Genomic DNA, 15642 nt, shown 5'->3' on the forward strand with positions numbered 1-15642 from the left:
TTAGAAAAATTATAGAGAAAAAAATTATAATGATTTTTTCAATATATATCTATAATTATTTTTAAAGTAAATTAAACTAATAGAATTGTAATATATGTAAAAGTAGTAAATTAATTATAAAATATTATTTTTTTCAATAACAAGCCTATAATATGGGATATAGAAAACAAGATCTAAAATAAATATATGCAAGAATGATATTATTTCATCTTGAATTCTGAGTTAATTAAGCAGCGTTTATTTTGTACTTCCTTCGTCTACAACAAATTTTGCACATTCCAAGTGATACAAATTTTAACTAGATGGTTGGAGATGGTATGATTTTCACTATAAATGAAAAAATACTCCCTCCATCCCATAATAGATGATATACTTAGGAAATTGCACGGAAATTTAGGAGATTGTTTTGTGTGTTAGGTGAAGAGAAAAAATATTATATTTATATTAATGTGAGAGAGAATTTTTTCTAAAAATGAAAATATGACATCTTTTATAGAACAATCTAAAAAAGGAAATGTGACATCTATTGTGGGACGGATGAAGATTACTAACGATGAAATATACTTCAACAACTTGCGTCCCTATTAACAAATACTGGATGTCGACTCTTATGTCACAAAACTATCAAAATCGAGCCATTGTTTTTTCTCACATCAAGGTCTTGAACGAAGAAAATGTGGAACTTCAATTTACCAAAGTCTATAAGAGTTTGCATTATTAAAAGAATAAAATTGATAAAAAATACTCCCTTGTCCCGAAAAGATTGTATCACTTTAGTAAGACAGAGGTTTTAAGAAATGTAATGAAAAGTGAATTGAAAAAGTTAGTGGAACGTGTGTCCTTTTATATGTTAGTTTTATAATAAAATGAGAGTAGGAATAAGTTAGTGGAATATGATAAAAAATGATAAAAAAATGAAATGGGACAAATTTTATGGGACTGATGGAATGATAAAATGAGAGAATTTTTGTGAGACGGAGGAGTACTAATTTTTCATGTTATGAAAATCAAATAAAATTATAAAGATGACAAATAAACGTAATTTATATAACAATTATTAAAAAAATGTTGGCTTTCACGCTCAACACGAGCACCAGCGATAGCGAAGCTATAGTTGTTGCACGCTTTTCCTTTTTTGTCGCTGCACGTGAACAGTTGTGTTTTAAAGTCCGATTAGGCCAGCTGATTATGCCACGTGGATATTTATATGATGTACATTCATTTTCAACAATGTAATCATTCTCCAAAATTAATTGTATGGGATTTGTTGAATACTCCCTCGTTCGTCCCACAATAATTGTCACTTTTTTCTATTTTGATCTGTCCTATAATAATTGTCACACTTCATTTTTATCATAAATAGTAGGTAGGTCTCACATTCTATTAACTCACTTCACTTACATTTTATTATAAAATTAATATAAAAAAGTGGATCCACATTCCACTAACTTTTCCACCTAATTATTGTACAGAATGAGTATTTAGAAACCTCAAATAGAAATGTAATCATTCTCCAAAAATTTTCGTGTACTCGGATTTGTTGGAGTAGTATAATTTTGAAGTGACAGATAAGTTGATAAGTTGATACAATAGTATAAAAGATATTCATGGCACAATGCTAAGGGCATCCACACTGTGGAACAGACTATAGACCGCTCTATAATGGGCATTGCCCCTATATCAATTTATAGTCATATCAGTATTTTATAGTTTACCTATTCATCTGCAATGGGCTGGACTATAGTCCGCTCTATCTTTTTCAACGACTATTTTATAGTCATTTTTAATTTTTATGTGTTCGAATATACTCTCTTTGATCCCATAGAAGTCCCATTTTACCATTTTCATCTGGTCCTCAATAGAAGTCTAAATTTACTTTTATAATTTTTTGGTAAATGGACTTTACATTTCACTAACTCATCTAGTTAAAGTCTAATTTAGTTTATAAATGTTAAAGTTATACGATAATGCCTGGATGATACCATTAATAAGTATAGAAAAACCATAAAATTGTACTCCATCATACTGTGCATAATAACATGTTCAAAATTACATGCAATCATAATAATGTTTTCAAAATTACTTGCAAATTCTAATATTTTCAGTCAACAAGTATTACTAGTATTTGGATGCTTATGATAATTTTCACGCATAAAGCAAACTTACAGTCCATGGCTTTTGAAACAATAACACATATAGCTTTGACCAGCTGTTTCAATCAAATTATAAAAATTAATATTTCTTTTATTTCAAATTCTTGTTGGGGAGGGGGGACTAGCGTATCAAATTTATACATACCATGCATTTCTGATTGTGAAATATCCATCTAATTGAAAACATGGAATAATAGGATTCTTGAAGATAAGGACAATATAATAATCAAAGTTAGTTGTAGTAGGAAAATATATAAATAATTTAGCTGTGCATTGACATTAGCTTACCCCTAGTTAACATCTAGATTTAACATATACTTCCTTCGCCCGCTAATAGGAGTCCCATTTTTCTATTTTAATCTTTCCGGAAATAGGAGTCCCGGTTCACTTTTACTATAAATGGTAATAGGATCTCACCTTCCACTAACTCATTCCACTCACATTTAATTTAAAACTAATATATACAAGTAGGACCCCTATTCCACCACCTTTTTTCCACCCACTTTTCTTAACATTTTTTAAAACCTGTGCCGCCAAGAAATGAGACTCCTAATGGCTGACGGAGGGAGTATACTGATTTGCTAAAAATTTGATAAGCATCATGGTTTAATTTCCCTATAATATACTCCCTCCGTCCCCCATGATTTGTCACCATTTGACCCGGCACGGGTTTTAAGAAATGTAATAGAAAGTGAGTTGAAAAAGTTAGTGGCATGTGAGTCCTACTTTTATATATTAGTTTTATAATAAAATGTGAGTGAGAATGAGTTAGTGGAATATGAGATCCACTATCAAAAATGGTAAAAGTGAACGGTGACAAATTTTTAGGGACGGACAGAAATGGAAATAAGTGACAAATTTTCATGGACGGAGGGAGTATATAACTAGTACAAACTCATTCCACGAAGTTTAAGGAAAGTTGGAAGGTATATATAATTTTTGTCCAACCCCAATTGGTTTGAGGCCTTTTGGGAGTGACCCAAAATCAAATTCCGAAACCCAAAGCGGACAATATCAAACTACTATGCAATCAACAATTCGAACAAGAGGTATTAGAGCCAGGTCGAGTGGGGCCCAAGATGACTCAAGTTCGAGTTGGACTCGTAATGTCTCGATGTTATGACTGCGCCATCCGTGTGGGCTTCACCCAAAGCGGACATGTGATGATTGTATGAGAGTGATCCAAAAATAAATCCGTGTGGGTTTCATTCAAAGCGGACAATATCAAACTACTGTTGCAGTCGACAATCCGAACAATAACCACACAAAATAGAAAATTAAATTTAGCATACATAATAATATAGTACAAATATCACATCATTCCTTTATAATTATGACATCTATGAAATAAGGTTGAGTTTTTCTTCGTAGCTACATGCCCATATAGATAAAGGAAAGTAGAAACCTCTCAATCTCTCATACACACACACATATAATACTCTATATATAACTCTTGCTCTATACTCGACATTCTCATATACTACTACTCATAACAAATCCATAGCCAACCCCCTCCGATGCATCGCCCCAACACCGTCTCCGCCACCACGGCGATCCTCACACCGTGCGCGGTTTGCAAGACCCTCAGGCGCCGCTGCGCCGACAAATGCGTGTTGGCGCCCTACTTCCCTCCCAATGAGCCTCACAAATTTGCCATTGCTCACCGGATTTTCGGAGCTAGCAATATTATTAAACTTCTTCAGGTAATTCATTTATTAATAAAGAGTGAAAATTTTGTAAGCGAACTTTGTTGGTAAGACTCTTCTCCCCTCTATTTAATAGGTCGGGAGTTTGACTGATCAATTAACTCGATAAATAACGATTTATTTTGATAGTTTGGAGCTATATAATCACATGAGCTAACTAAATGTTATGCAGTTTATTTTCATATGTTGATGTTCCTATCTATTTCAACTAATAATTATATACTAACATGCATACACGATAATATGTGTGTGTGTGTGTGAATATTAATTTGATTAAATCTCATGATACTTAGAAATATTTATTTCATGAAGAAATAAGAGATAATCCCAGTTGCATGACTAAATAAATTTTCTTAAACAATATCTGTATACTTCATAATACTATATGTGTAGTATGGTATATATCACCAAATTAATTCAAGATTTTGTCATGGTCAATGGAGTTGGCACCCAATTATAAAACGACACATAATTTCTGTAAATTCTTACCATCAAATAGTACAACATGCATGAACCCAAAATTCAACTCTGATTTCATATAAAAGACAAAAAAATTTATTTACTAAATATTTCGAAAAAATTAGGTACGACGACAAGACACGCACATATTTGTATATGAGTATTATAATGTCATGCAAAATCTTGATTTGAAAATGCTTTGATCAAATCGTGATAAACACTTAATATTTAAATTTATTCTAATTAAAATTAACATATTTTGTTAAAAAATATTTTTGTTAAATTAGGAAATTCCAGAAGATCAAAGAGGAGATGCTGTGACCAGTATGGTCTATGAAGCCAAGGCTAGGTTAAGGGACCCAATCTATGGGTGCGTCGGCACAATTTGCCATCTCCAGAAGCAGCTCGACGAGCTTCGGGTCGAGCTAGCTCAAGCACAAGCTGAAGTACTGAACATGCAATGCCAAAATGCAAATTTGGTGGATCAATTTTGCCAAAACATGAAAAATAAAGAAGTTCATGAGAATTCATCACCCCTTGATGATGAAATGCAATACCATGGGAATCCTACATTTTTCTTTGATGAAGGAATGATGGGGAATTCACCCCTTTGGACATGATGGATATAGGAGAGAGTTCATATATATTGAAAAGAAGTGTAGTAATTACTAAAAAATAACCTCAAATGATTAGTTTGAGTATTATTATAATTAGTTGTTTATTTTCCCTTTTTATAATTGGTTAACTAGATTTACTACTGTCGTTAATTTTTCCTATAAAATAATTTGAACAATAAATTTTATAGTTTGGGATGTAACAATTGAGTGTACGTATTAACTAGTATGGTTAATTTTTTCTATAAAATAACTCAAGACAATATATTTCTTAATTAGTTTAAGATCTAGTAACTACATAACTGGATTTACTAGTATCTTTCATTTTTCCAATAAAATAATTCAGACAATACATTTCTTAGCTCTGGATGTAGCAAGCGCAACACTGAATTTACTAGTATCATTAATTTTTCCTGTAGAATCAGACATTAAAATTTTAGTTCGAGATGTAGCAACTGCAAGACTAGATTTACTATATTGCTAATATTTTTCTATAAATTAATCGGATAATAAATTTCTTAGTTCCGAATGTTACTACTGCATGCAAGACTATCGAACTTACTAGTACTGTTAATATTTCCTATAAAATAATTGGAACGATAAAATTATTTGTTGAGGATGTTGCAACTGCAAGACTCTATTTACTAGTATCATTAATTTGTTCTATAAAATAATTCATACAATACATATCTTTGTTCGGGAAGTAACATTGCAAAATTGAATTTACCAGTATAATTAAATTTTCATTCAGACAATAAATTTCTTTTTTCAATTGTAACAAAAAAAGGCGATTCCGTTGTCTTGGCGGCTTCCACACTCCGACCCGACATCATATGAGATGATTAAATCAGGATACGCTGTAGTCCGTTAAGGTGGAGGCCTTAACCCACCGACCGCCAGAAGCAAGACCTGATTTACTAGCATAGTTAGTTTTTCCTCTAAAATAATGTGGACAATAAAATAACTTTAGATTTCTCGATGTAGCATCAAGAGTGTGTGGGGCCGACTTGAACTAGGAGAAATACTCCACAACCTATTTTTAAAGGAAAAAGAGGGCATATATCATATCATTAAATTCAAAATATTAGTCATATGATATGATTGAAAATATATTTAAGAAAATTGTTGTGTGGGGTTGCCTAATTCTATCATTTCAAGAATCTTTTTGCTCTTATTATTTCCTCGTCAAATTTGGATCGCCTTGACATTAACCTTTGTTTTATGAAGTGATGTTTATCATGTGTTTGAAGTTGAAATCCCAATTCGTTAGTTATCTATGATTTGATGTTTGGAATAAATAATTTAGTTTAAAATTTACCCTGGACAAATCAATTATCGTTTAAGAATTAAATCTTGATTAAACTTTTAACTCAACTATAACCCGTGTTAGATGAACCATTGAACTAATGACAAAATAAATACTCCCTCAGTCCCACAAAGATTATCTCACTTTAACCAGGTATGATTTTAAGAAATATAATGAAAAGTGAGTTGAAAATGTTAGTGATAGTTTTATAATTAAATGTGAATATGAATAAGTGGAATATGAGGTCCACTATAAAAAAAAAAAAGGTAAAAAGTGAAATGAGATAAATTTTATGGTACGGACAGCAATGGAAAAATGGAGCAATCTTTATGGAACGGGGAGAGAGTAATTATCATTTGATTCATATCTAGTTTTAATCATCAACCAAATCTCAAAAACATATAAAGAATATGTGTAGAGAAGGGCGTTTATTTAGCCCATGGCCTTTCTCATGAGCTCGTAGCCGGCGAAGTTGATGGCCCCGAGCGGAGCCACCCAGAAGAAGCGCGGAACGGCCCCTCGGAACAACCCAAGGGGGCCTTCATTGCGCAAAATGGAGAGCGCGACAACAGAGATCGTCGTCAGCTCTCCTTGGAGGGCTGTCATCATCCTCGTCTTGATCACGTCGAACGGAGTTGTCATGACGGCAGTTAGTCCGCCTGATACGGCTCCGACCACGACGGTCTCCCAAGGCCCCAGCTCCCGTCCCAGAAGCTTCTGGACCGCCTGAAATGGAGCACGGGCGTAAGTGAACAAAGCCGAACATAACTCGGCTCGTTTGGACAAGCTCGAGCTTGGCTCGTTTGATAATAGACCGAAAACGTTTTTCCCGAGTCGTGATGCGAAAAGGCAGGAAAGAAATCGAATTTGAAAATAAAAACTCTACCTTCTTGGATTCGGCATAAAGGCCGGATCCAGCAACGTAGAATGGTAGCTCTCGACAGAGAGTCATGCCAGTGCCGCGAAAAAAGCCGCCTAGACCGTCCTGCTGCCAGGTTCCGACCAAAGCTTCCCCGACATGGTTGAACTGGCCCGCCTGTAACCTTGGCTTCAGCACCTCACATGGGATTCGCATCGTTGTTCCCAGAAAAGTCCCCAAGAACGACCCCGCAGATTCCACCTAAACGCCACGTTCAACATTAAGCAGACGAGGTTCTCTGTTAAAGAGTCAATCAAGGGTAATATCGACCGAAGAAGATTCTCACCTGCAATTCTGGAAGTGAAGGAGCTACGTTTATCAAGGCGATCTTGGTCACTTCGCAGATTCCAGTTCGCAAGCCATGACTGCGTAGCTGATTAAATTTAGCATCCGGAAATAGAAAGAAATCGCGTAAAAACTAATGGAGAAAAACTAGCTCGAGATTATACCTCAAAAATTGGCCTACGATAGCTGGGATGGATCCCAAGTATAATCCGCGGAGTCCAAGCTGAGGGAGCTTCGACATAATCTCTATGAAGGATAGTGCAGACGAAGCTTGAACTTGCGTCTGTTCAAACCAGTCGGAACCAAGAATTCAGACAACGTGTATTGAGCTAACAACACTCTACACAAATGAAGGTTTTTAAGGGGAAAAGATGGTGTACCGTGTCAATGATAATAGTATGCATATACGTATATATAGGCAAGAACAGGCGATACCTTAACCATGTCGATGGGATGCATTAAAAGCGTAGAGAATGAGCATGAAATCCCTCCAGCCAATGCTGTTTTGATAACACTATCCCTTTGTATTTCAGCTCGAGGGGGATCAGAAGCATCAGCTCTTGTGGAGCTGTTTCCTCTGTAGATAATCGTAAAGCGTATTTAAGTCGTAAGCCATAGCGAAAATGAATTTAACCAAGAACGCAAAATTATCATCACTACCGTGGCGTGGATTTCCTGGAAGGTGGTTCGAAGGGAGCAACATTACGAAGCTTCGAAAGTGTGCGTAGGATTTAGATTCTTCGTAGCTTGCATTCAGATAATGCATCATGGCCGTAGCATTATCTTCAGTAGCTAAAAGTCCTGCATTCTTCAGCGACGCCAAAATCTCATCTTTCTGGGGCATCCCGAGCTTGCTCAAGCGTAGGCTTGTGTATGCTCGAAGAGAAGTAGTTTCTTTCTGTTCCATCACAGATAAGAATTCGTTCCATCCAAAAGATTTTGAGAACAGACGGCTCCTAGTACGCTTCATGAACTCCTCTGCGTATCTCCTAGGCAGGTTTCTGTTTGCCATAGTGATTTCGAGATAATCCAAGGTAACTTTCCCATCGCCATCTCTGTCCAGCTCGTGGAATAACCGTTTTCCTGTGGAAAGAAAGTTCCGGGATTATGAGCTGTTGCTGTTGCAAGATTGTATAAAACATATCATTGGTAATCACTTGTTTCTGCTAAGCTAACGAATCAAATGTAAAATATCACTTTATAGCGGAAAGTATGCGCGTTTATTTACAAACGTTCCATGCTTTCGATAACAAGACCTTAGTATCTAATAAGTTTAACTTCGTTTCCAAATCTAGGAGTGGTCCACTTTTCCGGTACCAAAAGGTCGCATTAGATTTTGAAAACGAAGTCAACTCATAAGGTATTTATCCTTCGTAATCAAAATCTTGGAACATTCCTCAATGAAACGCATCAGAAAGTAACGTTTAGCGAAAGCTCAAACACAACTAATGAGAAACAGGGCTCCTCCAATCCAAACTGTCTAAAGTAAAGCTCATCCTCAAGAAGTTCTTGCATTTTGTATCACGACATTCTGCAGCTCGACAGCTCTATTTCTATTAACTAACATCACGCGACACTATAATGTAAGTTCATTAACAAGCCAAGCAAAAGAGACGTTGAATCAAAACATCAATATCCACATCAAGCAGAAAAGTAATTTCAATCAAGCAAAAGATGAGATTGAAACATGCCTTCAGCTTCAGTGTATCTGAAGAAATGCTGCACCGAGAGAAGCTCTTTCTCGTCTGAATGATCTTCCTTCGAAAATCCCCCTATTGGAGGTGAATGCTCAACCAATTCTTTCAATGTCACAAATTTGAAACAATGAGCTCTCAACAACTCATTCTTATCAACGTTGTCACTACTTGTACTACCACTACATTCCTCTCCTCTCACTCGAGAAAACCTCAAATTCGCAAAAAATCCACCCCCGCCTGCTCGTCTACCCTCTGAAACCTTCAACTCATCCTTGCACTTGTGATCTTGAGCAAACACATGGAATTTTGGGAAATGGCTCAACTGACAACTCAAGAACCTCATCAAATGCTCAAAAGGGAAATCTTTACCTTGTTCGACATTCGATTTCTTAGGCTTAATTTCACCAAACACCATCCCTCCCACTTCCACTCTCTCACTAGAATCACCAATAAAAGAGCTATCTTTACCATCAGCTAAATTCAAATTCAAATTCAAATCAACCCCTTTCCTGTCATCAAAATTGCTACCCACATTCTTCAAAAAGCATTGATCAAAATTCATGGCTAAGTTCTGAAAAGGGACTGCAATGGATCACTCTCTGCCACCATCATGACTCAAAATCAAAGCTCAAATTCCACATAAAACTCAGCAGCTACAAATGCAAAATTAACACTTTCTTTACCTCAAATCAAGCAACCATCAACATCTCAAGCCAAAGGGGGCTGAAGCAGCTTTGAGAGAAATCTGAGATGTAGTCAACGATTTACAGTGGCACTAGGTGTAGTGTGTGAGATTGGGTGCTAGAATCAAATGAGCGCACATGGATAATCATTTTTATTAGATAAAATGAAAGAATCAAATGAGTGCACATGCTGCGATTGGCCAGGTTCTTGAGATTCTACATTTCGAATCAAGTGTTTCGGCATCATTGTTGAGTTATTTATGAATATGAATCAAATGTTAATATGTCGTTCCCAATAATGTTTTGTTTTGATACCCACATAAAATATGGAAACAACAATTGGATTAATAGAATAAAAATTCCTACTAATTAAAATTTTAAAATACTTTACCAAAAAAAATAAAAAAATTAAATAGTCCTACTTATTATAAGCTCAAATTTGATTTCTAAATAAATAATTGTAGAACCACATAAAAATAATTTATAGTGGGAAGTGAAATTGAAATGTAATTAGTTAAGAGTGAAGCTACTTTTAGGGGATAGTTGCATATAGATAGGAAATATAGTTTGGACTTTGGATCGATAATCCCGTTACAAATCCAAAATTTCAACGATTTAAGTATGCGATTTATTATTTGAGTATTTGCAAGCGATTTAGTATTTGAGTATTTGCAAATAATAGTATCATCATTCAGATTAATCAAGGATGGGATCATGCTTTTCCTCCCAAAGTCAGCCCATTAATAAACCCATCATTGTTAAGCAGGTTATAAGACGTCAAAATCTATATTACATTATTGTATTGTATTGTATATTTACTAATGAATTGCAACATTGCAGAGCTTCGATCGGCGGACAGAGTCGAGCTTCTGTGCGGCGCATTGCGGCCTTGGCGCCGTGCCTTATGGTAATAAGGTTTTCCAAAATAATGACGGCGATGCCACCGACCACAACACCGATTTTGATTGCTACTGTAGTGCAACTACTACGGCAATCACCCTGCTTAAACAGGTACACTACACCCTTGTTCATGACTCATCAATTACATATTATGTCTTGCCTTCGGTTGAGATTATTTTGCAAGTATTCTATAGGGTGAAGATCTTACAATTGCACAAATTGCGGAATCGGGAGCTGTACTAGCCACGAGAGACAATAATAATGCATTAATTCCCGTGCGCCTGACTCTCAATCGCAGACGTAGTCGTAGATTATCTGAGCCCGAGCCACGCAATCGCAATGATGATCAATACATCGTATCCATGCCTTTTATCACCCGGAGACGCATCACGGATCGAGACGAGTTTGTAGTCTTAGCATCAGGCGGGGTAACTAACTAAGTAACATCTCTACCTATTATCCCTTTAATTGTCTACTACTTCATTTTATTTAGGAATAAATCTTAGGTTTTGGACGTGCTCTCGAAAGAGGATGTGGTAACTATCGTGGCCAATTGCCCTAGACGCTCGGATGCAGCTCAAGCATTAGTGAATGCAACAATTAGAGCATGGATCTATAAGTATTCAACTTCAGAGGTTGATGATTGTGCAGTGGCATGTCTCTTTCTCAACCCAACCACCGATTCAATTCAAGCTTCCTCATAATTGTTGCTGTTTTTACCAATATTTTTATTATCTTCGAACATTATGATTTCTAAAAATCACAACTTATTTAGAGTTATGGTTTTGTTTTCGACCATTAGAAGTTCTTGAAATAACAACTTATTTGGAGTAATGTTTTATTCAGCAATTTTTATTTTATTTTTTTTCCCTTTTGTCTATATAATACAACATCGATTCAGATGGGAAATTAATTAAAGTAATTAAAACCTGACCCCTTGAAAATGTGAGAAAGATTACTGTTATTCATTTTAGGATTAATATATCGTTCGATAGAGTAAATTCGTCCTTAATATATTTTGGGGGAGTAGTGTCGATCACTTTTTCATGTAAAGCCCAAACATTTACAACAAGGAAGTCACAATTTAGATGAGAGTTATGTTATTCATGATCTCACCAGTTTTTTTTATCATCATTTATTTCAAAAATTATATACTTAGAGATTTCAAAGGTTATATGGAGTACTTGAGTTTTTAAATTACACGGTAATGTCAATAAATACGTTAAAAAAATCAAAATCAGTAGCAATTGATGCCATGTGGCGCAATCGGATTGGCCTTTGTCGTTCAGTATGGACCTAGCGGCGATCCCCATTGGTGGCCCATACACATCTCCTTGCCATTCCTTTTGCCATGCCACAGGCATTAGATTGTTCCCGCTTATTTTTACATTATTTCAACTATTTTCAGCTTTAGCTAAAGATCAAGAGATGCTAAACTTTCGACATAGACATCAAGATATGAAATCACCACCAACTTCATCCAAGAATCACTCACCCCATAAACCTTCAACACCCACACATCCATATTAATCTTAGGGTAGTCACACATCACACAAAGGCTCCTCCCAATCACCCCTAGAGATGGGACGAACCGGCCATCTAAGTAGCTTTGTTCACTCACAACTCCACGAGTTACGTTTCCCAGGTCAAAAGACACAATCTCCCACTTACAAACTTCCTCCCCTAATGAAGGCTCCCACTCAGAGGCAGACCCATGTTGGGGCATGGGGTCCCTTGGAAACCCACCCATTTTTGATATTACTATGTATATATTATTCAAACAACGTTTAGCAAGTACTGCTGCAACGCAGTTGGCCTAGTAGCTGCACTATTAACCTTGACATTGCAACGTTATATTAATTCATTGAGTGAACTACAAAAATAGTCCCTGGACTATGCGTTTATCTCGCCAATGAACCCTGGACTTTAAAAATATCCCCAGACAACCCTGGACTAAGCGTTTATCTCGAAAATGGTCCTTTTTCACTGTTTCGTGACGAAAATACCCTTTTAGGGGGTTTTGGAGGGTTTGGAAAATTTGGTCTTTTTACATTTTAAATATGATATTATTTCAGTTATGTACTAAATCTGATATTATTTCAAAATTATCATTCTTCTTCCCTTTTGTCATCCTTCACTTTGTTTCTTTATTTCAATATTAGATTTAATTTTATAAAATTAAATTTTAAATTTTGATTTTTAAATAACAATAATTTTTTTAATTATTAAAAAATATTATGAAGTTGACTAAATCGTGTTATATGATCTATTTATAATTAAAATTATTAAATATTGATTAAATCTAAGGTGTAGTCGTACCTTATTGATTAAATATTAGACACTATGAAATAATGATTAAAACTATTCATTTATTATTTAATAGCCCGATAATACCCTAAAGATAACCGTTATCTTTAGGGTTAGGGTTTTTAAAGTAAGATTGAACCACTTGCCAAAAGAAGGATAGATTGCATAATTGGTGAAAGTGAAACTTTCATTAGTTTAGACCTTAGAGATTTGTACTAATATTTTAGACTTTTAGTTGAAGTAATTTAGTAATTAGACTTTTGAAGAAATTGAATTATTTTTGGTTTTATATTAAAGCTTTGAATGGTGATTTGATTTTAGACATGTCTAATGTTTCTATCATAGTATTTACTTATTTGAAATTTAAATTTGTATTATATTTCATACGTAGTCATTAAAAAGATGAGAAATGTGCATAGTTAATTGTTTAGGAATTACAAAAATGTACATTAAATTATTATATTAGATGACTTGCATTGATGATAATCGAAAACTAGAAGCTTAATACCATTGAATAAGCATAGTACACAACTCAAATTATGCCTGCGGGTATGGGTACTCGTAACTGCAGGGTTCGGGATACCCGATGCGGGTACGGGTCGGGGTTGGGTAGTACTATAATATTGGACATATTGGGTTCGGGTACCCGCAAAATCGGACACCCCTAACACATCAATCACTCTCCAAGAATCACCCCTCAAACTATAGATCTTCACCACACTCTCATACCTCCCACCATTGCAAAATCCAGACAAGAATCCACAACCTTATAATCATCCTTAGCTTCAACATATCCAAATCCATACTTAATACTGAACAAGCCCCTCTTCAAATTTATTGCTAGTTACTTGGCGTTACTAAGTATGGATCTTGTACCGAAAGTACCTCCATAATTTATTTTTTTTTTTGTGACGTTACTTGTTCTAATTTATTGCTAGTAATTTTTGCTTTGATTTCTTTTTTTCTTCTTGTTATTCAGGCTTATCTTTTTTTTGTTGCGACTTTGTTTGACTCATTATTTGATGGTTTGAACACTTACTTTCATGACAAAAAAATAGTACTAGTATATCTTAATAAAACTTGTGCAGCCAACTTGAGGGTACACAATATTGGTCCCTTCTGGGACATCCCGAAGCATACTGCTTTCAGGCCCATCCGTTTTCATTCAACCTAACCAAAATGAATTCATAATTTTAATTGAGAACCATCAATTTTTTTATTAGGAATAAATTTATTTTAGTTTGATGATGCATATTACATTCAAATCTACACAATTTTTTTGCTACGTAGAATTTTTTTTTTAATTCCATTAATCACACATTTTCCTTGAGTCCTTTTATAGAAAAACATCAATTCTTATCTCACATAATTGAGTAATATTATTACATTTAATATCTGAAAGTTAGAGTAAAAGGTATCTACAATTTTAATTTGGACATTAAACTCAAACTTGTGATAGTGAGAGTCTTGTTAAGATTGCCATTGTTAAACAAACAAATTTTCAACAAAATTTATTTAAGATTTGTGAGGCTCCGTTGCACGTATGCACGAACCGAATGTAATGAAAAGACAACAGAAAATTAATTTTGGGGGAGGGATTCCATGTGAAGAAATGCTTGCCGTTGGCGGCGATGCAGACGAGCCCATTGCAGCTGCCGACGACGCCGACGGAATTGCCGGGATTCTTCATCCGAGCCGGCGATGAGGGAATGGAGGGAGCAGTGCTTCAGGGTGTAGAACGGGAGGAGCACGGTGGCGATCGCTCTCCGGCGGGTAAAGATCGAATCTTTGGATGAGATCAGGAGGTGGGCGTCGATGAAGTGGCGGCGCCATGATTGGGAGACGGAGAGGAAGCGGAGGAGGGAGTTGACGGGGAGGCGGGAGAGGATTTCGGCGATGATTTCTTCGGGGAAATTGGAGGTTTCGCGGCGGATTTTGGTGGGTCTGGATTGGATTTGATCGGCGGTGATGATTGGGGATTTGGATTTGGTTTCTTCTTCCATTGTTTGTGGAGTTGACTGGTTGGCTGATCGGAGCTGAATGTGATGAGGATTTTTGGTGTTTCGAGGTGTAATGGGATTGGTTGAGTCTGAAAATATTTGACTTGTTTTTTTTTTTTGGAAAGTGACATTGAGATGGGATTTGAAATGAAAAGGATAATGCTAGTTTATTCCAACCCAACCCAACCCAACCACAAGGATTTAGATTTAGATGGGATTGGTTGAGTCTGAAGCAGACATGGTTGTTTTTCTGGGAGACTTCAACTATTGGCTGGATGGCATATCATACTACAAAGCTAGACAGAATTGTTTTTAGTTGTTTCTCTGCCCTCGTGTTTTTGGTGTAAATTTATTCTTAAAAATCCAATTTGAGACTTGATTGGCTCATCTTTTATACTAATACACACTCAGATATTCTGACAATTATCAGTTTTGTTGTTTTTTCTCACTATTTAATTTAGGAATTTCAAGATGTATTTTTTACCATCGTTTTTTACTTGTGTTTTTGTAATCTCTCCATACGATAATTGAGTTGATCACAGGCTTCAGTTTGACGCCGGTTAAATTATGATATTATCAATATTAACTTAACAAAAAGGCTACTTGAATTCAA

General features: G+C 35.5%; 3 protein-coding genes and 1 pseudogene across 3 annotated transcripts; 2 read left to right on the forward strand and 2 right to left on the reverse strand.

Annotated features, from left to right (window-relative positions):
* The first annotated feature begins 3670 nt into the window (after positions 1–3670).
* Positions 3671–5081, forward strand: LOC125189420 (LOB domain-containing protein 1-like). Its single transcript, XM_048086704.2, has 2 exons — positions 3671–3856; positions 4606–5081. Exons 1-2 carry the CDS (start codon positions 3671–3673, stop codon positions 4936–4938), a joined length of 519 nt encoding a protein of 172 aa, XP_047942661.1. The 3' UTR covers positions 4939–5081.
* A 1423-nt stretch (positions 5082–6504) lies between these two features.
* Positions 6505–10075, reverse strand: LOC125201881 (uncharacterized). The gene is made up of 7 exons (XM_048100171.2): positions 9134–10075; positions 8100–8525; positions 7878–8017; positions 7607–7725; positions 7444–7522; positions 7125–7358; positions 6505–6964 (listed from the first exon to the last, which is right to left on the reverse strand). Exons 1-7 carry the CDS (start codon positions 9699–9701, stop codon positions 6671–6673), a joined length of 1860 nt encoding a protein of 619 aa, XP_047956128.1. The 5' UTR covers positions 9702–10075; the 3' UTR covers positions 6505–6670.
* Positions 10076–10451: 376 nt separating this feature from the next.
* On the forward strand, positions 10452–11530 carry LOC125201879 (putative protein phosphatase 2C 18). Its single transcript, XM_048100168.2, has 4 exons — positions 10452–10588; positions 10663–10833; positions 10917–11150; positions 11229–11530. The coding sequence occupies exons 1-4, from the start codon at positions 10529–10531 to the stop codon at positions 11424–11426; spliced, it is 663 nt and encodes a 220-aa protein (XP_047956125.1). The 5' UTR covers positions 10452–10528; the 3' UTR covers positions 11427–11530.
* A 968-nt stretch (positions 11531–12498) lies between these two features.
* LOC148931818 (F-box/kelch-repeat protein At3g23880-like) lies at positions 12499–15352 on the reverse strand (annotated as a pseudogene).
* Between the last annotated feature and the right edge of the window lie 290 nt (positions 15353–15642).

The sequence above is a fragment of the Salvia hispanica genome, chromosome 2 (assembly GCF_029641045.1).
Source record: "Salvia hispanica isolate PSC_SH4W2 chromosome 2, Shi_PSC_v1, whole genome shotgun sequence".
NCBI lineage: Eukaryota > Viridiplantae > Streptophyta > Magnoliopsida > Lamiales > Lamiaceae > Salvia > Salvia hispanica.

Coding starts and splice junctions, on each gene's coding strand:
- LOC125201881 (XM_048100171.2), bottom strand. CDS start 9,701: ATGAATTTTGATCAATGCTTTTTGAAGAATGTGGGTAGCAATTTTGAT. Junction 8,526..9,133: donor CAGATACACTGAAGCTGAAG/GCATGTTTCAAT, acceptor TTCTTTCCACAG/GAAAACGGTTATTCCACGAG. Junction 7,726..7,877: donor ATCCCATCGACATGGTTAAG/GTATCGCCTGTT, acceptor TGGTTTGAACAG/ACGCAAGTTCAAGCTTCGTC.
- LOC125189420 (XM_048086704.2), top strand. CDS start 3,671: ATGCATCGCCCCAACACCGTCTCCGCCACCACGGCGATCCTCACACCG. Junction 3,857..4,605: donor ATATTATTAAACTTCTTCAG/GTAATTCATTTA, acceptor TTGTTAAATTAG/GAAATTCCAGAAGATCAAAG.
- LOC125201879 (XM_048100168.2), top strand. CDS start 10,529: ATGGGATCATGCTTTTCCTCCCAAAGTCAGCCCATTAATAAACCCATC. Junction 10,834..10,916: donor CAATCACCCTGCTTAAACAG/GTACACTACACC, acceptor AGTATTCTATAG/GGTGAAGATCTTACAATTGC. Junction 11,151..11,228: donor TAGTCTTAGCATCAGGCGGG/GTAACTAACTAA, acceptor AATAAATCTTAG/GTTTTGGACGTGCTCTCGAA.